Source organism: Salvelinus fontinalis, chromosome 11, assembly GCF_029448725.1.
Source record: "Salvelinus fontinalis isolate EN_2023a chromosome 11, ASM2944872v1, whole genome shotgun sequence".
Taxonomy (NCBI): Eukaryota; Metazoa; Chordata; class Actinopteri; order Salmoniformes; family Salmonidae; genus Salvelinus; species Salvelinus fontinalis.
The window spans coordinates 16,080,581-16,102,343 of record NC_074675.1 but is presented as its reverse complement, the minus strand read 5'-3'; the positions used below and the strand labels follow the sequence as shown (position 1 = coordinate 16,102,343).

Genomic DNA, 21,763 nt, shown 5'->3' with positions numbered 1-21,763 from the left:
ACAGCTTACAGACGGTAGGCAATTAAGGTCACAGTTATGAAAATGTAGGACACTAAAGAGGCCTTTCTGATGACTCTGAAAAACACCAAAAGAAAGATGCCCCTGCTCATCTGCGTGAACGTGCCTTAGGCATGCTGCAAGGAGGCATGAGGACTGCAGATGTGGCCAGGGCAATAAATTGCAATGTCCGTACTGTGAGACAGCGCTACAGGGAGACAGGACGGACAGCTGATCGTCCTCGCAGTGGCAGACCACGTGTAACAACACCTCCACAGGATCGGTACATCCGAACATCAAACCTGCGGGACAGGTACAGGATGGCAACAACAACTCCCCGAGTTACACCAGGAACGCACAATCCCTCCATCAGTGTCCAGACTGTCCGCAATAGGCTGAGAGAGGCTGGACTGAAGGCTTGTAGGCCTGTTGTAAGGCAGGTCCTCACCAGTCATCACCGGCAACAACGTTGCCTATGGGCACAAACCCACCGTCGCTGGACCAGACAGGACTGGCAAAGTGTGCTCTTCACTGACGAGTCGCGGTTTTGTCTCACCAGGGGTGATGGTCAGATTCGCGTTTATCGTCGAAGGAATGAGCGTTACATTGAGGCCTATACTCTGGAGCGGGAGCGGGATCGAGGTGGAGGGTCCATCATTGTCTGGGGCGGTGTGTCACAGCATCATCTGCCTGCAATGACAACGAGCTCAGTCCATCTCAACACTGTGCGTTACAAGGAAGATATCCTCCCTCATGTGATACCCTTCCTGCAGGCTCATCCTAACATGACCCTCCAGCATGACAATGCCACCAGCCATACTGCTCGTTCTGTGTGTGATTTCCTGCAAGACAGGAATGTGAGTGTTCTGCCTTGGCCAGCGAAGAGCCCGGATCTCAATCCCATTGAGCACATCTGGGACCTGTTGGATCGGAGGGTGAGGGCTAGGGCCATTCCCCCCAGAAATGTCCGGGAACTTGCAGGTGCCTTGGTGGAAGAGTGGTGTAACATCTCACAGCAAGAACTGGTAAATCTGGTGTAGTCCATGAGGAGGAGATGCATTGCAGTGCTAAATGCAGCTGGTGGCCACACCAGATAATGACTTACTTTTGATTTTGACCTCCCCCTTTGTTTGGGACACATTATTCAATTTCTGTTAGTCACATGTCTGTGAAACTTGTTCAGTTTGTCTGTTGTTGAATCTTGTTATGTTCATACACATATTTCCACATGTTAAGTTTGCTGAAAATAAAGGGCAGTTGACAGTGAGAGGACGTTCCTTTTTTTTGTTGAGCTTATAACAGTACATGAAAAGCTATGCAAGGTGTTTTACGGTGTAATAGCAGGTTTGATACTATCAAATGTCAAACTTCTAATCACACATGCCTTTTTATTAGACTCAGGTCTGGACTTGCTCGGACTCTCCCCAGTCATGCCACATCAACCACTGTCATCCCAACATGCATTGCAACATATCCACTTTACTACTGGAACTAGCAATCATCTCAACTGTCAGATACGCACTCCTGACATACAGAGTAGCAACCTTTAGCCCCAATACTGTACACTGGAATATATACAGTGGGGCAAAAAAGTATTTAGTCAGCCACCCATTGTGCAAGTTCTCCCACTTAAAAAGATGAGAGAGGTCTGTAATTTTCATCATTAGTACACTTCAACTATGACAGACAAAATGAGGGAACAAAATCCAGAAAATCACATTGTAGGATTTTTAATGAATTTATTTGCAAATTATGGTGGAAAATAAGTATTTGGTCAATAACAAAAGTTTCTCAATACTTTGTTATATACCCTTTGTTGGCAATGACAGAGGTCAAACGTTTTCTGTAAGTCTTCACAAGGTTTTCACACACTGTTGCTGGTATTTTGGCCCATTCCTCCATGCAGATCTCCTCGTTTTGGGGCTGTTGCTGGGCAACACGGACTTTCAACTCCCTCCAAAGATTTTCTATGGGGTTGAGATCTGGAGACTGGCTAGGCCACTCCAGGACCTTGAAATGCTTCTTACGAAGCCACTCCTTCGTTGCCCGGGCGGTGTGTTTGGGATCATTGTCATGCTGAAAGACCCAGCCACGTTTCATCTTCAATGCCCTTGCTGATGGAAGGAGGTTTTCACTCAAAATCTCACGATACATGGCCCCATTCATCATTTCCTTTACACGGATCAGTCGTCCTGGTCCCTTTGGAGAAAAACAGCCCCAAAGCATGATGTTTCCACCCCCATGCTTCACAGTAGGTATGGTGTTCTTTGGATGCAACTCAGCATTCTTTGTCCTCCAAACACGACGAGTTGAGTTTTTACCAATTTTTTTTATTTTGGTTTCATCTGACCATATGACATTCTCCCAATCTTCTTCTGGATCATCCAAATGCTCGCTAGCAAACTTCAGACGGGCCTGGACATGTACTGGCTTAAGCAGGGGGACACGTCTGGCACTGCAGGATTTGAGTCCCTGGCGGCGTAGTGTGTTACTGATGGTAGGCTTTGTTACTTTGGTCCCAGCTCTCTGCAGGTCATTCACTAGGTCCCCTCGTGTGGTTCTGGGATTTTTGCTCACCGTTCTTGTGATCATTTTGACCCCACGGGGTGAGATCTTGCGTGGAGCCCCAGATCGAGGGAGATTATCAGTGGTCTTGTATGTCTTCCATTTCCTAATAATTGCTCCCACAGTTGATTTCTTCAAACCAAGCTGCTTACCTATTGCAGATTCAGTCTTCCCAGCCTGGTGCAGGTCTACAATTTTGTTTCTGGTGTCCTTTGACAGCTCTTTGGTCTTGGCCATAGTGGAGTTTGGAGTGTGACTGTTTGAGGTTGTGGACAGGTGTCTTATAAAAAAAATTACAGACCTCTCATCTTTTTAAGTGGGAGAACTTGCACAATGGGTGGCTGACTAAATACTTTTTTGCCCCACTGTACGAGTCTGATATGGAACCTCCCTGAATGTTTGTGTGTGCGCACGTCTGCCCATCTGTATGAGTGATTGAATAGATAATTGTAAATTACTGTCTGTCTAGTCTTTACAATGTCTTCCTGTTAACCAGCCCAAGGACGTTCTGTCAATGGGCCAAGCTCCATAAATAACTTAATTTCCTGAAATATTAACTGGTAAACATTAACTAAGCAAATGTCCCTTTTTTAAAGTAACTTTACTGAAAATTTACAATGTTACACAAGTATAACATTTCAGTCCTCAGTTATTTCACCCCGTGGTCACCAACATGTGAATTAGTCAGACGATGAGTTCGATGTACAGTTGAAGTCAGAAGTTTACATACACCTTAGCCAAATACATTTAAACTCAGTTTTTCACAATTCCTGACATTTAATCCTAGTAAAAATTCCCTGTCTTAGGTTAGTTAGGATCACCACTTTATTTTAAAGAAGTGAAATGTCAGAATAATAGTAGAGAGAATTATTTATTTCAGCTCTTATTTCTTTCATCATATTCCCAGTGGGTCAGAAGTTTACATACACTCAATTAGTATTTGCTAGCATTGCCTTCAAATTGTTTGACTTGGGTCAAACGTTTCGGGTAGCCTTCCACAAGCCTCCAACAATAAGTTGGGGGAATTTTGACCCGTTCCTCCTGACAGAGCTGGTGTAACTGAGTCAGGTTTGTAGGCCTTCTTGCTCACACACCCTTTTTCAGTTCTGCCCACAAATTTTCTATAGGATTGACGTCAGGGCTTTGTGATGGCCAATCCAATACCTTGACTTTGTTGTCCTTAAGCCATTTTTCCACAACTTTGGTAGTATGCTTGGGGTCATTTTCCATTTGGAAGACCCATTTGCGACCAAGCTTTAACTTCCTGACTGATGTCTTGAGATGTTGCTTCAGTATATCCACATAATTTTCCTACCTCATGATGCCATCTTGTTTGTGAAGTGCAACAGTAGAGCACACCCACTGCAGCAAAGCACACCCACAACATGATGCTTCCACCTGCATGCTTCATGGTTGGGATGGTGTTCTTCGGCTTGCAAGCCTCCCCCTTTTTCCTCCAAACATAATGATGGTCATTTATGGCCAAACAGTTCTATTTTCGCTTCATCAGACCAAAGGACATTGCTCCAAAAAGGTCCATCTTTGTCCCCATGTGCAGTTGGAAACTGTAGTCTGTTTTTTTATGGTGGTTTTGGAGCAGTGGCTTCTTCCTTGCTGAGCGGCCTTCAGGTTATGTCGACATAGGACCCGTTTTACTGTGGATATAGATACTTTTGTTCCTGTTTCCTCCAGCATCTTCACAAGGTCCTTTGCTGTTGTTCTGTGATTGATTTGCACTTTTCACACCAAAGTACGTTCATCTCTAGGAGACAGAACGCGTCTCCTTCCTGAGCGGTATGACGGCTGCGTGGTCCCATGGTGTTTATACTTGCGTACTATTGTTTGTACACATGAACGTAGCACCTTCAGGCTTTTGGAAATTGGTCCCAAGGATGAACCAGACTTGTGGAGGTCTACAATTTTTTTTCTGAGGTCTTGGTTGAGTTCTTTTGATTTTCCCATGATGATAAGCAAAGAGGCACTGAGTTTGAAGGTAGGCCTTGAAATACATCCACAGGTACACCTCCAATTGACTCAAATGATGTCAATTAGCTTATCAGAAGCTTCTAATGCCATGACATAATTTTCTGGAATTTTCCAAGCTGTTTAAAGGTATAGTCAACTTAGTGTATGTAAACTTCTGACCCACTGGAATTGTGATACAGTGAAATAATCTGTCTGTAAACAATTGTTGGAAAAATTACTTGTGTCATGCACAAGGTAGATGTCCTACCTGACTTGTCAAAACGATAGTTTGTTAACAAGAAATGTGTGGAGTGGTTGAAAAACGAGTTTTAATGACTCCAACCAAAGTGTATGTAAACTTCTGACTTGACAGCTGGTTTGACTCTGTGCCTTATGTTCATTTTGCTGCCCTCTCATATCATAATGCCACGCTGTTACCGTCTGAGTATATTTGTAATGTTTTGTTATTGTTTTGCCATGTTTTTGTTTGGATCCTGTTGTCTCTAATTCGTGTGTTCTCCTATGGTGTATTTCTCTCTCTCTTGTGTGTCTGTGTGTGTCTGTGTGTTGCTGGACTTGTGTAGCCGGGCCAGGAGGAGAGAGAGGAGAGCTTGGTACGCCGCCTGACTACTTTATTCTCCTTTCAACCAATCAGCTCCTAGCTTTCCCTAATTCTGTTGGGATCCTCCTATGACTTTGTAACTCACATACCTCTCTCAGCCCATCCTCCTCTCCTCCTCTGCCAGTCAAAATGTAGACTTCTCAAGGGAAAACCATTCAAATCACTTTGATAAGGCTCAATTTGTTACCCAATGGCTGATCCTTTTACAATCTGTTATTGGTAGCCTGGAAAAATTCTACGATATCTAATTTGTTGTTGACCAGATGAGTGACTGTGAAAATGGTGATCAACAGTTGGGTCACTGTGTTCTCATTGTTGCTGCTGCTGTAGAGCGCATGAGCTAACGCCGACCTTTCCTTCTCAGCTATACACAGATATTATTTTATGTACTTTGAGATGAAGATTTGGCTGCAGTAGGTTCCTGCTTCTGGAGTTTATTTGAAACGCCTGTATTTTCGATGAATTTCTGTACTTAAAATAATTTTAATTCCTACTTGTCAAATGTGGTATACAGCCTCTGTAGGTAGTTGTTTTGGTGTATTCTGTTGTACTACTATGTGATGTCTGTCCTAGAGGCTGCTGTGGTTGTGTTTCTATGTGATGTATTGGATGCCTTCGTTGACCTTGTGCTACCTGTTCTGTATGCAACTTTTTGCAATCTGTCTTCATTTGCAGGCAAGACTCATTGTGCTAATCATGCTGTGCAAATTATGCCTTAACTCATGTCGGCTAACAGGCTTTTTCGGTCTGTTTAAAAATCCAAAACAGTCATTGAAATTTCATGCAACATAAAGATCACACTTACAAATTATGGCAATTTATATCTTACAACAACTACTACAACTCTCTTGAGCTATAAATGTAATGAATGCGCTGCAGTGTGAAGTTTACATGGCTAAGATCAGATGTTTCATGAATGTTACAATCAACAACAAAAATCAATCATTCTCTTTCACTTCACTTCTGCGTCACATGGCCGTAAGAACTATCCAGTAACACTAAACCAATAAGACACTAAACCAAAAAGACATTTCAAATGTTAAGACCCCCTGAAATCCTTCAAACGTATGAACTCTGCCCTTTCCATACTCAAAACACAATGGAAATGTCTCTGAATGGACAATCTGGCATGTCATTGGTATTTGACTCCCATAAAGGCCCATTTCTATGGGTTTCTCAGATCAGCATAGGTCAGTTCTCTCCTGTTCAGCTGTGAATGGCCGGTTACTGTGGAGTTCTAATGTACCTGCTAAACCCCTGTGATTCTCCCCATCTGTGATTTCTCCTCTCCTCGATACCTCTGTGATTGTGCTGATTGTTGCTAATCCCCTTTTTTTAAGAAAGGGCGTTCACATGATCTGTTCTCTTTTTCCATGCGTCCCTCTCTCTCTCTTTTTCTCTCTCTTTGTCTCTCTAGAGGACTATAACATTGGGTGCGGGTGATCGACAGGTCATCCAGACTCCTATCAACGACTCCCTCCCTGTCAGCGGCAGCAGCGTAGCCCATCTCTTTAGACAGCTTGGTACGGCAAATCACAATGCAGTTTATTCAGCCCTGGACCAATGGGGCACTTTATGATCAGTGATATGGACCAATCAAAGTCCAATGTTCCTTTGAGAGAATACCTTCACCAATTGTTGAATTGCTTAATGAACGCGAATCACATTCCTATATTTGATATGAGTTAGTGGAAAAGGCTGAAGTGTGTGTATATGTCTATACTACAGTTCAAAAGTTTGGGGTCACTTAGAAATGTCCTTGTTTTTGAAAGAAAAGCAATTTTTTGGGGGGCCATTAAAATAACATCAAATTGTTCAGATATACAGTGTAGGCATTGCTAATGTTGTAAATGACTATTGTAGCTAGAAACGTTGAATATCTACATAGGCGTACGGAGGCCCATTATCAGCAACCATCACTCCTGTGTTCCAATGGCACGTTGTGTTAGCTAATCCAAATTTATTATTTTATAAGGCTAATTGATCATTAGAAAACCCTTTTCCAATAATGTTAGCACAGCTAAAAACTGGGGTGCTGATTTAAAGAAGCAATAAAACTGACCTTCTTTAGATTAGTTGAGTATCTGGAGCATCAGCGTTTGTGGGTTTGATTACAGGCTCAAAATGGCCGGAAACAAAAAGTCTTCTGAAACTCGTCAGTCTATTCTTGTTCTGAGAAATGAAGGCTATTCCATGCGAGAAATGACCAAGAAACTGACGATCTCGTACAATGCAGTGAACTACTCCCTTCACAGAACAGCGCAAACTGTCTCTAACCAGAATAGAAAGAGTGGGAGGCCCCGGTGCACAACTGAGTTAGAGGACATTAGTACATTAGAGTGTCTAGTTTGAGAAACAGACACCTGACATGTCCTCAACTGGCAGCTTCATTAAATAGTACCCGCAAAACACCAGTCTCAATGCAGTGAAGAGGCGACTTCGTGATGCTTGCTTTCTAGACAGAGATGCAAAGAAAAAGCAATATCTCAGACTGGCTAATAAAAATAAAAGATTAAGATGTGCAAAAGAACACAGACACTGGACAGAGGAACTCTGCCAGCATCCTGGAGTCGCCTCTTCACTGTTGACGTTTACAGCTACAATAGTCATTTACAGCTGATCAATTTGATGTTATTTTAATGGACAAAAAATGTGCTTTTCTTTCAAAAACAAGGACATTTCTAAGTGACCCAAAACTATATATATATATATATATATCACACATACACACACACACACAGTGCATTTGGAAAGTATTCAGAACCCTTGACTTTTTCCACATTTTGTTACATTTTTGAATGAGGCTGTAATGTATTTAATCATTTTTTCCCCTCATCAATCTACACACAATACCCCATAATGACACAGCAAAAACAGCTTTTCAGAAATTCTGGCCCCAAAAAAATATGTAAATGTAATATCTCATTTGTGTAAGTATTCAGACCCTTTACTCAGTACTTTGTTGAAGCAACTTTGGCAGCGATTACAGCCTCAAGTCTTCTTGGGAATGACACTACAAGCTTGGCATACCTGTATTTGTGGAGTTTCTCCCATTCTTCTCTGTAGATCCTCTCAAGCTCTGTCAGGTTGGATGGGGAGTGTCACTGCACAGCTATTTTCACGTCTCTCCTGAGATGTTCGTCCGGGCTCTGGCTGGGCCACTCAACGACATTTAGAGACTTGTCCCGAAGCCACTCCTGCATTGTCTTGGCTGTCTCCTTAGGGTCGTTGTCCTGTTGGAAGGTTAACCTTCGCCCCAGTCAGATCCTGAGCGCTCTGGAGCAGATTTTCATCAATGATCTCTCTTTACTCCGTTCATCTTTGCCTCGATCCTGACTTGTCTCCCAGTCCCTGCCGCGGAAAAACATCCCCACAGCATGATGCTGCCACCACCATGCTTCACCGAAGGAATGGTGCCAGGTTTCCTCCAGACGTGACGCTTGTTATTCAGGCCAAAGAGTTCAATCTTGGTTTCATCAGACCAGAGAATCTTGTTTCTCATGGTCAGAGTCCTTTAGGTTCCTTTTTTCAAACTCCAAGCGGGCTGTCATGTGCCTTTTCCTGAGGAGTGGCTTATGTCTGGCCACTCTACCATAAAAGCCTTATTGGTGAGGTGCTGCAGAGATGGTTGTCCTTCTGGAAGGTTCTCCCATTTCCACAGAGGTGTCTCTGGAGCTCTGTCAGTGACCATCAGCCCCGCCTCTCCCGATTGCTCAGTTTTTCCTTGCTGCCAGGTCTAGGGAACGGTCTTGGTGGTTCCAAACGTATTTCATTTAAGAATGATTGAGGTCACTGTGTTCTTGGGGACCTTCAATGCAGCAGACATTTTTTGGTACCCTTCCCCAGATCTGTGCCTCGACACAATCCCGTCTGAGATCTAAGTATAATTCCTTCAACCTCATGGCTTGGTTTTTGCTCTGACATGCACTGTCAGGTGTGTGCCTTTCCCAATTTGTAATTTTATTTAACCTTTATTTAACTAGGCAAGTCAGTTAAGAAAACATTCTTATTTCCAATGACGTCCTAGGAACAGTGGGTTAACTGCCTTGTTCAGGGGCAGAACGACAATTTTTTTACCTTGTCAGCTCGGGGATTCGATCTAGTAACGTTTCGGTTACTGACCCAATGCTCTAACCACCAGGCTACCTGCCGCCCTAAATCATGTCCAATCAATTGAATTTACCACAGGTGGACACCAAGTTGTAGAAATATCTCAAGGATGATCCATGGAAACAGGATGCGCCTGAGCTCAATTTTGAGTCTCATAGTAAAGGGTCTGAGTACTTGTGTAAATAAGGTATTTCAGTTTTTTATTTTGTATAAATTATCCAAAAATTCGAACAGCCTGTTTTTGCTCGGTCATTTTTGGGGGTGTTGTGTGTAGATATCAGTCTTCATGCTTGATCATTTGTTCGAAGATACGTTTGATCTTTACAATCCACGCAGTCGGTCTTTCCCTGCAGGTAAAGTGAATACTGTACCTCTGTTACGTTGTTTCTCTCAGGTATAGTGAACGTCCTGTATCTGTTCTGTGCTGCTCTGACGGAACACAAAATCCTGTTCCTGTCCAGCAGCTACCAGAGACTAACAGACGCCTGCAGAGCACTACTGGCCATCATGTTCCCCCTCAAATACAGGTGTGTGTGTGTGTTTTTCATTGTAAATAGGTTCATAGATGTCTTTAACATAGGGAATTTACAGGGATTTGATTAACAAGATATTGGTCTGTTTTGGGAATTTTATGATTTCCTCACACTTATCATATCATCTCCTAATCTGATTGCTTGTAAATCTGATGTCCTCTTGTTTTCCCTCCCGTCAGTTTTACGTACGTCCCCATCCTGCCGGGAAAGCTCCTGGAGGTGCTGAGCACGCCCACGCCTTTCATCATCGGGGTCAATTCTTTCTTCCGTTCCGAGACCCAGGAACTTGTGGGTAGCATGACCGTATGTTCCAATCTACAATACTTCTTTTAATATATTTTCGATGTAATGTTTATATATTCCGTCAGTGTATGCATCTGTAAAGCCTATCTGATGCCAGTAAAGACCGTCTTTATTCTGTGTTGCCCCCCCATACTTTGACAGCCTGTAGTACGATCTTGATTACTAGATATGCGCTTGTCAGTTCTCTGGCCTTCCTTCCTTATCTATAATTAATCTCACTCAACAACCCAGACCTGCTGTGTTTTAGCCATCTGAAACCTCTTTTAGCTTAAATATCTCTCAGTACTAACACAACGGTCTTTGTAACCCATGCCAAGGCACATTAGCAATATACCTGACATGTAAATTAAATATCTTCATTCTATATTCAGTGGAATGTTGGAAGACTTTGAAAGTGTTTCCTTTGTTATTAAGGAGAAACTAATGATTAAGATGAATAATACTAATAATACATTTATTTTGTATATCGCTTTTCATCAGTTATCTCAAAGCTCTGAGGAAAAAATAATACAAAAGGATATTCAATAAAAACAAGGTACATTTTAGAATGAAGGCAGGTAAAATAGCAGTAGTGGGCTAGGCACTAAATACATTTCAGATTGGGACTAGGACTATGAAAAGACAGTCATTATAGTGTCGTGTGTGTTAAACTACATGTGGTCCCTCGCCATGCTTTGTTATGTAATGACTTTAACAACAGACCACCTGTCTGTATAATATAGTATACGAAACTGTCATATGGCTCTGATAGATCGATTTGATGATGGACTGTAAGGGGTGAGAGGTTATCGCTTCTCACCCCTTAAAATGTACCTGGTGAAAGGTACATTTGACTGCTGCAGTAGGTAAAGTGCTGTAATGAACAGCTGTTGACAAGCGTTTGTGTGTGTCTGTGGCTCTGTCAGTCACTACTGTTATCAATCAGCACACTTAGCCTCATGTACAGTGATCTCTTACAAGATCAATCAAAGATATCGCACTGACTGAGCTGTCTGTGTGTGTTCTACAGTTGGACGTGATCATCGCTGACCTGGACGGAGGCACGGTGACCATCCCGGAGTGTGTCCACATCTCCTTGCTCCCTGACCCCCTCTTGCAGCAGACCCAGACCGCCCTCTCCATGGTAACCACCATGACGACAACACTCACACCCCATCGCAACACCCTTCAGACTTCGACACCTTCACTTCATACAGCTACATCAGTCACCAATACCAGTACAGCACATTAATGCAACACAGGGACTCCGACTATGCATTACTCTGAACCATGTACACCTATAGTGGTTTAACCACAGCACCACATTGAGATGTTGATTTACTACTTCTGAACCAACTCCTTTTCTAAATAAGATCAAGTTCCTTATTGTTATTGAGCTTCTCACTGCCAGCACAGTCTTGGAAATTCCTCTTGTTCAGATAAGGTCCATGTTATGTAAAACAAATCTGATTTCCTGACTGGGCCTGCCTATCGTTGGTATCTTCCGGCTGGCTTAAGCATTTGTTCCTATGTGGAGTAGAGGAGAGCCATGCCATAGCTTTCCCATCAATAGCTACAACAAACAAATGGTGGCAGATTTGATTTATTGAATGATTCTCGTTGATATTGTAAACAATCATGTGTTTGTAATTTCCCACAATCTTAAATTCTAATTGTAAGATATCGGAACTACCATTACACACCCCTATAAAACAATATAATATTTTTCAATATTGAAATTACCCATGAGTCACAACTATAAAAACAATGCAGTCATGAACTGTTCAGGAGGATATGTCTGTTTTTAGTTTCACAATTGATATGAGTTGCCACGTGCAGAGTTTACTGTAATGTGCAGAGTTTACTGTAATACACAGTAGTCCGATAAAGAATTATGAAATGGATCTTCCCATCTTCAATTAATGAAATGATACTACAATCTGCAGCCAAAAGAGGAGTTTGTTTGCCTGAATGACATTGGCATTGATTCCCACAGCCCAAACAGTGCGTGTTTGTGTTATCAGAGTTGGACCAGAGGGAGAAGATGAATTATAGAATCTGACATGCTGTCCCACATGAGAAATATTTGGGAACATATTATTCGCTCGATAAAAATGTCTTCCTCCCCTCATTTCTTTATCAGGATAAGAGTCAAGTTGTATGTTGTAATATGAAGGAACATTTGATATGGACTTGCGTAGATTGCTCAGAATATTGCCAGACAGACATTGCGCGGAACTTCTCAAAATGCATACTTCATTCGTTTTTTGTCACTTTTCTTAACTGTTATAAATGAAATCCAATTTGGGTTGTTTTCTGACACACGTCCTAGGTGAATTATATCTTAGTACATGTGACAGTATACAGTGTTTATGCTTTTGTAACTCTCCAAGGCTGTCTGTCTGAGGCCAATGGGTTTTATCTTAGGCCGGTCTCTATGATCTCTATTGGCTGGAGGGCATGAAACAGGAGCCATACTCAATCTGCACGGTTACTAGCCAATCTGTTACGGCTAGACTGGAGAGGAGGGAGGGACATAAGTGAGGGAGAGGGAAAGCAAGAAAAGGCAAAAGAGAGAATGAGACTGGGTTAGGCTGTTATTGTGTCCTCTTGGTCAGAGTTACATTGAAAAGGACCTGCTCCTAAACCGGAATACTTTTCCATTGACCGTCATTACCATGTTTAAACATTCCTTGATGTTTGATGAACAACACAGTAGAAAGAGCTAGGTACCAGCTAATACCTGCTCTGGTAAGTAATAGGGACTGTAAAATTCTTCCATCTCAGAACAACCAGTCCTGTGATGGGACCTGACCATTCTACAATACAATATACAGGCCTCTCCCTCTTCCCTCTGTTCTTTCCTCCTTTCTTTTCTTCCCCCTGTCCCCCTCTGTCCTAACCTGTGTGGGCCATAGAGATTTGTAGTGCTGGCCCGGTGACCCTGCATGGCTGGAATGAGACCAATGAAGCACAGTGTGCGTGTGTGTGATCGTGGGGTCCATTCCACCCTGCATTTGTCTGTCTGCACTGTCAGTCTGTGCGGCGCCAGCCCCAGGACCCATGGCCCTGTCAGTCTGGATGGGGTCTGACCTGCGCTGTCAGGGAGGGACACATTTCCCCAGTCCCAGCCTCCGCCTCCGCCTCCCAGCCGGCTCACGTAACATAACAGGCCTGAGTCTAAGTGACCTTCACCCAGACCAGCACAGAGAGGATAATTGCAGAGCGTGAAAAGCGATAGCTTTTGCAACTGGAAGGATAATTAATTTGTTTAATCAACTGGAAAAGTTATATGGGTGGTGGGGGTTGGTGGAGTGCAGTGGGGGTGGTGGGTGAAGGTTGTTGCTGTGATGCTTGTAGAGATAGTTGGGCAGCAACCGTTGGGTGTGGGCTTATCAGGTACTCTGCTGCTCTCAGCGATTAGCTGAATTAATTCACCTCACCATCCCCAAATATAAATAGGACTGTGAATAGGAGATGCTGCAGCTAATTTAGTTAATGGGTATTTGCTGCTTAGTCTGAAGCCACATGTCTCATTTATGAGAGGGGCTTCCTAGAATTCTCATCTTCTTAAAAGCTTCTGACAGCATATTGTAATTTATGGTACCTGATGAAGCAGTGTCCGAAAGCCAAAATATACCAGCAGCTGCTGTAGGATTTATGTACTGAATAATATTGATGAACTAAACGGATGTAATGAGAAGGCTGTTAGATGATATTTCTGTCCATGTTATTGTAATGTGATTCCTGCCATCTTGTTGCGTTTGTAGGTGTTGGACCCAGAGCTGGAGATAGCTGACCATGCCTTCCCCCCTTACTCCACACAACCCTCCACACTCAAGATCCAGGTAATGTAGAGCCCTTCTATCCTCGGTGGAAGGTGTGTTTGGAAAAAAAAATATGAATCAAATTGCACTCACTACTGTACGTCGCTCTGGATAAGAACGTCTGCTAAATGACTCAAATGTAAATGTGAGAGTCCCTGTCCCTTTGTTTGGGGCAATGCTGCAGCAAGATCTCTGGATTTCTGAGCTTTCCCAGCTGTCCAGCTGTCCCATACTTACCCCTCAGTATGTTATAATTCCCTGTCTGTGTGTTGCAGGATAAGGAGATCCGGGCGGTGTTTCTGTGGCTGTTCGGCCAGCTGTTCCATGGCTATCGCTGGTGTTTGCACATCATCCGGATCCACCCTGAACCAGTCATCCGCTTCCATAAGGTACACATCACCTTCTACCTCTCTGAACTTAATTCTTAAGGTGATATATTACGTTGTGTTCATACAAGCCTGCAACTAACTACGGTCTTTATGAACACAATGGAATATATCACTTTAATGTCTGCCTGGAGGAGAAAAACATTTAGCTCTAAACAGACCTGCGAACTGTCTGTTTTGAGTCTAACACTTAGAAAGGAAGAGTGGAACAATAATCTCAGGACTGATGAGAGTGTGTGTTCCTCCAGGCTGCGTTCCTGGGCCAGAGGGCTCTGACTGAGGATGACTTCCTGATGAAGGTTTTGGACGGTATGGCGTTCGCTGGGTTCATATCGGAGAGAGGGCCGCCTTACAGACCCACAGACCTGTTCGATGACGTGAGTATCCCCCCCCCCCCCCACACACACCTTCCCAATCAGTGGTAAAGATGTGAAGGATAAAGCATTCTAACTTCCTGTTTTTCTTTTCCTGTGTCTACAGCTGATAGCCAATCAGGTGGAGCGTATTCGCCAGGAGGAGTGCAGTCCTCACAAAGTCATGAACCATATCAAGGAGCTAGCCGAGCAGCTCTTCAAAAACGTATGTTGTAAATAAAAAGAAAAACATATTTATTGATTTTATTTACAGATGTAGGATCATAATCTTATCACCCTTTTGTTGTTGAGAATTTATGCTTTATGTCAAATTCACTGAAAACCCAAACAAACCTGGATATTTTAACAGTATAGGCTGATTTTCACACCAGCATGGCCCAATAATATTTTTGGTATCACAGATAGTTTTTTTTGAAAATCATGATAGCCAGCAGCATACCACCCTGCATACCACTGCTGGCTTGCTTCTGAAGCTAAGCAGGGTTGGTCCTGGTCAGTCCCTGGATGGGAGACCAGATGCTGCTGGAAGTGGTGTTGGAGGGCCAGTAGGAGGCACTCTTTCCTCTGGTCTAAAAAAAAATATCCCAATGCCCCAGGGCAGTGATTGGGGACACTGCCCTGTGTAGGGTGCCGTCTTTCGGATGGGACGTTAAACGGGTGTCCTGACTCTCTGAGGTCATTAAAGATCCCATGGCACTTATCCTAAGAGTAGGTGGTGTTAACCCCGGTGTCCTGGCTAAATTCCCAATCTGGCCCTCAAACCATCATGGTCACCTAATAATCCCCAGTTTACAATTGGCTCATTCATCCCCCTCCTCTCCCCTGTAACTACTCCCCAGGTCGTTGCTGCAAATGAGAACGTGTTCTCAGTCAACTTACCTGGTAAAATAACGGTAAAATAAAAAAAATAAAAAATAAAATAAAAAAATGATGAAAGTAGCCGTTTTAGGCCCGTTTTAGACCTAAACCTGATTCCTGTAAGACCCTATGATCTGTGAACATCTTGGTGTCATTATTGGTGTCATTATACTCCTTATACTGTGCTCTAAAATATGGGGTATGTCTTGATTCTGGGAAGAAAAAAAACATGAATTTATTCAACATTAAAACTACTATTCATATCTCAAAAGTATCCTTTTTGATTTTGTTTATTTTAAGACATTGTTTGGAACTATACTCTTAAAACACGGCAAGTTTCCAGTGTGGTCTCTGCTGCTTTTGAAGAAATTATCAATTTTGTACATAGCGATTGACATAATAGGTCATTAACCAATCACAGCCCCATGTAGGATTGCACATTTAGCAAATCGCCAGCAGAGGGAATTTATTTTCCCATTCACTGTGTTGGTGGTGCTCATAAAATGTACCATAACTTTAAAATTAGCAGAGAGCCCACTCTGGAAATTTGATGTACTTGTAGACAATGTTACCTCTACCTCTATGTTACCTCTAAGCGTGCGCAGGTGCGCCGCTTCCCGGGACTGGTGCGCAGCTTCCCGGGACTGCCGCGCAGAAGAAATATCAGCTCGCGCAGAGAAGCACGAGATTGAACTTCAGTCAACTTCCTGGTTTCCCCTTTTAGTTAACACTATCAACAAGTCAGGCTCATACTCTACACAGACTGGTGCGCCATAACCAATCAGAGCTGCAGTATCCCTATATGCAAATAGATCATTGCCATATATGGATCTGTGCTGTTCCCTTTGAACTGGACTGTGTTTACAGCATGAGTGGTTGTGAGCAGATACGCTTGTGTCCAGGTGTGTACATTTGTTCATATTCTTGGCTATTAAGTGAGTTATTAGCACATTTCTAGTCAGCAATGGGGGAGTGGTTGCTTCCTACAAGAGCACAAAATGTGTGCATTTCTAGCCATCTTTGAAAAGCAAGTCAGGTGAAGAGCTTTTTTTCTTAAAGGGGCAGTGTTGTATTTTGAGACAGGCTTGAATTAGCTAAGGCAGAGGGTAGCATAATTTGTCTTTATTCTATGTAATAATGGTATGGGAATAATAATACATTTTATTTTGTATCAAACACGACATTTTCAGTCACCTCCTTGTCTGAAGGACAAGTGCATGAACAGGTTAATGGAAATCCCTACATGTTTTTTTCAAAAGTCTCATGGAATGTAGGCCTACATTGAACACCACACATTAGCTGCTATTGTTGGCTGAATGATAGAACAGCTATTTCCATGTTAAAATGTTATGGGATGCATTTTCTCCATAGTTTTTTTTAATGGTAGGCCACTCTGATAGGCCTACATATGATCAAATAGCCACAGTAGCTTACTTGGCCACTGTTAAAATGGTAACTTTAAAGCGGGTACAGCCTGAGTGTTCACAGTAAACGCGTGCCAGAAGTTGCACAGAATTTACACAACGTTTGTGCTCAGCAGACCTGAAATTTGTTCAGTGCCTAATTTTTTGGGAGGTAAAATTGCTTGTGGAGTAAATTGTTTTAAACAATGTCTAAAATTTTTGAATAGATTGTGTAAAATTGTATTTCAGAAAGTATCGATATTCCATATTTTAGAGAACACTATAAGGAGTATAATGACACCAAGAGGTTGTCTGTATCCATATACGGTCCACGGATCATTGGGTCTTACAGGGGAGACATGTACAGGTTTGAAAAGGGACTGAAATTTTCACTTTCATTATTTTCTCGAAATGGTTTGTGTTACAATGTACAAAGAGTATCAACCATCATTCCTCCCAATAAAGTTTCTATGAACAATCTGACATACCCAAAATATTTTTGGGCGATGCGGATATGGAATTGTCCGATTGCACTTTTCATGTAGCCTATTTTTGGCCAGCTAATAGCCTAACCACCGATGAAGTAACATTATGGACTAAGCGTTCAAATTCTGTTGCTGTGACATTATAGGTCAAATTAAGATCCTCCATCTATGTAATGTAGTAACTAAAATAACAGGCGACCACTTACCTCTTTTCTTTGCCCTTTCTCCCCCTACACCTTTATGGTCGCTCACCTTTTATTCTCCCCCCCATCAGGAGAACCCATACCCTGCCGTGGCCATGCATAAGGTACAGCGGCCAGCTGAGAGCCCTGGTCACAATGACCCCAAGAACTTGGCCATCTTCCCTCCGCTGGACGACGTCACAGTCCAGCTCTTCATCGACCACGCCGCCGCCAAGCTCAAAACCGCCCCGCCCGTGGTGAAGCCCGAGCTCAATGGCATGGTGCCCTCCGGACCCCCACTGGGTGAGTGTGCCAGGCTGGGTGGGAAAGGATAGTGTGGGCTGAGCGGCATAGGCATGAGATGGTGGGATTAAGTAGTGGAGTGAATGGACGGTTGAAAGACTGATGCAGACATTCCTATTGGGTTGTGGGTTAGAAGTTAGCAGAGATGCCAACATGAGATTGTGTCTGATGGATTGGCTTGATGTCTGGTGTAAAGAGGCTGATACAGGCCACCCGACAATCCTCCAGACAGTCCACTGTGTTAGATGGGTCACATAGAGGTCATCCTATCTCTCAGCATGGGTTTAATTGAGCTGGATTCAGTGTAGCTTCAGCGTAGACTGATGAGTGTGTCGGGTCCACCCAACAGTCCACCCGACAGTCCTCCAGTCCACCCTCCAGTCCACCCGACAGTCCACTGTGTTAGGACGACCTCTGTGTGACCCATCTATTTCTCAGCATGGGTTTAATTGAGATGGATTCAGTGTAGCTTCAGTGTAGACTGATGAGTGTGATGTAATAACCACTGATTCGTGGTGTTCCTCCAGGAGACATTGTGGACAAGCATGGTCATGTCCTGGCTAACAGCGCTCGCAGGCTGGAGGTGGTCAGGAACTGCATTACCTACATATTTGACAACAAGATGCTGGAGGCCAAGAAGGTGAGAGACAAGGCCACAACAGCATCTCCGTGCTCTGCCATTTTAGAATGATAAGTTGTTTGAAACTGTTAACAATTTATAGCTGATTCATAGTAGAGGTCGACCGATTAATTGGAATGGCCGATTAATTAGGGCCGATTTCGAGTTTTCATAACAATCGGTAATCGCCATTTTTGAACACCGATCATGGCTGATTACATTGCACTCCACGAGGAGACTGCGTGGCAGGCTGACTACCTGTTATGCGAGTTCCGCAAGGAGCCAAGGTAAGGTGCTAGCTAGCATTAAACGTAACTTATAAAAAAAAAACTTAACATAATCACTAGTTAACTACACATGGTTGATGATATTACTAGTTTATCTAGCTTGTCCTGCGTTGCATATAATCGATGCGGTGCCTGTTAATTTATCATTGAATCACAGCCTACTTCGCCAAACGGGTGATTTAACAAGCGCATTTGCGGAAAAAAGCACCGTCGTTGCACCAATGTGTACCTAACCATAAACATCAACGCCTTTCTTTAAATCAATACACAAGTATATATTTTTAAACCTGCATATTTAGTTAATATTGCCTGCTAACATGAATTTCTTTTAACTAGGGAAATTGTCACCTCTCTTGTGTTCTGTGCAACAGAGTCGGTATATGCAGCAGTTTGGGCCGCCTGGCTCATTGCGAACTGTGTGAAGACTATTTCTTCCTAACAAAGACAGTCAACTTCGCCAGACGGGGGATGATTTAACAAAAGTGCATTTGCGAAAAAAGCACAATCGTTGCACGAATGTACCTACCCATAAACATCAATGCCTTTCTCAAAATCAATACACAGAAGTATATATTTTTTCAAACCTGCGTATTTAGGTAAACCCTCTACCGCTTCTCTCTCCCCGATCCGGGATCATCCTCATCAAAAAAGCTGACTAGCATAGCCTAGCCTAACGTGACAGGGTTATCATATAATATAATTTCATGAAATCACAAGTCCAATACAGCAAATGAAAGATAAACATCTTGTGAATCCAGCCATCATTTCCGATTTTTAAAATGTTTTACAGCGAAAACACAATATATATTTATATTAGCTCACCACAATAGCCAAACACACAACGCCATTTATTCACCGCCAACATAGCTTTCACAAAACCCACAAATAGAGATAAAATTAATCACTAACCTTGAACAACTTCATCAGATGACAGTCTTATAACATCATGTTATACAATACATTTATGTTTTGTTCGAAAATGTGCATATTTAGAGGTACAAATCCTGGTTTTACACTGTGAATACGTAGCCATGATGCACCAAATTGTCCGGAGATATTTTGGACAGTCACGTGATCTAACCAAAGAACTCATCATAAACTTTACTAAAAAATACATGTTGTATAGCAAATGAAAGATACACTGGTTCTTAATGCAACTGCTGTGTTAGATTTTTAAAAATAACTTTAGTACAACATACAGCATGCAATATTGTGAGACAGCGCCCAACAATTCTCCGCCTTGTTGGAGCCAACATAAACCACAAAAATTCGAAATAACATCATAAATATTCTCTTACCTTTGTTGATCTTCCATCAGAATGTTGTGCAAGGAGTCCTAGTTCCATAATAATTTTTTGTTTTGTTCTAGAATGTCCATTTCTTCTGTCGAATTAGCAACTTTGGCTAGCCATGTGGAGGGCAAATGTCCAAGAAATCTTTGCGCATGGAACGAAAAATTCCAAAAGTCCCAATAAACGTCGAATAAACTGGTCCAAACTCGGTTGACAAATCCTACTTTATGATGTTTTTCTCATATGTATCCAATAAAATCAGAGCCGGAGCATTCCGTCGTGTATACCGAACCCCTTTCAGAAGACAATGTGAGGTTCCCTGGTTCGCAGTTGAATACTGACAAAAGAGCGGAACTGTCACTCCAAAAGCTCTCATTCGGTCTCACATCAAGCTAGACACGCCATTCAACATTCTACTGCCTGTTGACATCTAGTGGAAGGCGTATGAAGTGCATACAGATCCATAAATATAAGCCAGTTGAATAGGCAGGCACTGAGAGCCCCATTTTCAGAATTTTCACTTCCTGTTTGGAAGTTTGCTGCCAAATGAGTTCTGTTTTACTCACAGATATAATTCAAACAGTTTTAGAAACTTCAGAGTGTTTTCTATCCAATAGTAATAATAATATGCATATTGTATGATCTAGAACAGAGTACGAGGCAGTTTAATTTGGCCACGATTTTTTCCCAAAGTGAAAATAGCACCCCCTATTAAGAAGTTAAAAGAAATTCATGTTAGCGGGCAATATTAAACTAGGGAAATTGTGTCACTTCTCTTGCGTTCATTGCATGCAGAGTCAGGGTATATGCTACAGTTTGGGCCGCCTGGCTCGTTGCGAACTAATTTGCCAGAATTTTACGTAATTATGACAACATTAAAGGTTGTGCAATGTAACAGCAATATTTAGACTTATGGATTCCACCCGTTAGATAAAATACGGAACGGTTCCGTATTTCACTGAAAGAATAAACGTTTTGTTTTTAAAATGATAGTTTCCTGATTTTACCATATTAATGACCTAAGGCTCATATTTCTCTGTGTTGTTATGTTCTAATTAAGTCCATGATTTGATAGAGCAGTCTGACTGAGCGGTGGTAGGCAGCAGCAGGCTCGTAAGCATTCATTCAAACAGCACTTTACTGCGTTTGCCAGCAGCTCTTCGCAATGCTTCAAGCATTGCGCTGTTTATGACTTCAAGCCTGTCAACTCCCGAGATTAGTCTGACAATACTAAAGTACTTATTAGAACATCCAATAGTCAAAGGTATATGAAATACAAAATGGTATAGGGAGAAATAGTCCTATAATAACTACAACCTAAAACTTCTTACCTGGGAATATTGAAGACTCATGTTAAAAGGAACCACCAGCTTTCATATGTTCTCATGTTCTGAGCAAGGAACTTAAACATTAGCTTTTTTACATGGCACATATTGCACTTACTTTCTTCTCAACACTTTGTTTTTGCATTATTTAAACCAAATTGAGCATGTTTTATTATTTATTTGAGACTAAATTGATTTTATTGATGTATTATATTAAGTTAAAATAAGTGTTCATTGTTTATTCAGTATTGTTGTAATTGTCATTACATATATATATATACAAATAAAAATCGGCCGATTTAATCGGTATTGGCTTTTTTTGGTCCGCCAATAATCGGTATCGGCAAT

The 21,763-nt window shown here is 42.3% G+C and overlaps 1 protein-coding gene across 7 annotated transcripts in view; it reads left to right on the top strand.

The window, feature by feature from the left end:
• Positions 1-21,763, top strand: part of sbf1 (SET binding factor 1) — an 82,014-nt gene that overhangs the window by 36,826 nt on the left and 23,425 nt on the right. For 4 of the 7 annotated variants that reach the window (XM_055937670.1, XM_055937667.1, XM_055937669.1 and 1 more), the window contains 11 exons: positions 5,112-5,141; positions 6,567-6,672; positions 9,654-9,786; positions 9,972-10,095; positions 11,105-11,218; positions 13,845-13,922; positions 14,177-14,290; positions 14,536-14,664; positions 14,768-14,866; positions 17,682-17,892; positions 18,420-18,532. In XM_055937670.1, the coding sequence (XP_055793645.1) occupies positions 5,112-5,141; positions 6,567-6,672; positions 9,654-9,786; positions 9,972-10,095; positions 11,105-11,218; positions 13,845-13,922; positions 14,177-14,290; positions 14,536-14,664; positions 14,768-14,866; positions 17,682-17,892; positions 18,420-18,532 (1,251 nt within the window). The remainder of the gene's footprint in view (positions 1-5,111; positions 5,142-6,566; positions 6,673-9,653; positions 9,787-9,971; positions 10,096-11,104; positions 11,219-13,844; positions 13,923-14,176; positions 14,291-14,535; positions 14,665-14,767; positions 14,867-17,681; positions 17,893-18,419; positions 18,533-21,763) is intronic. The other 3 variants (XM_055937672.1, XM_055937671.1, XM_055937668.1) reach the window with 1 other exon arrangement.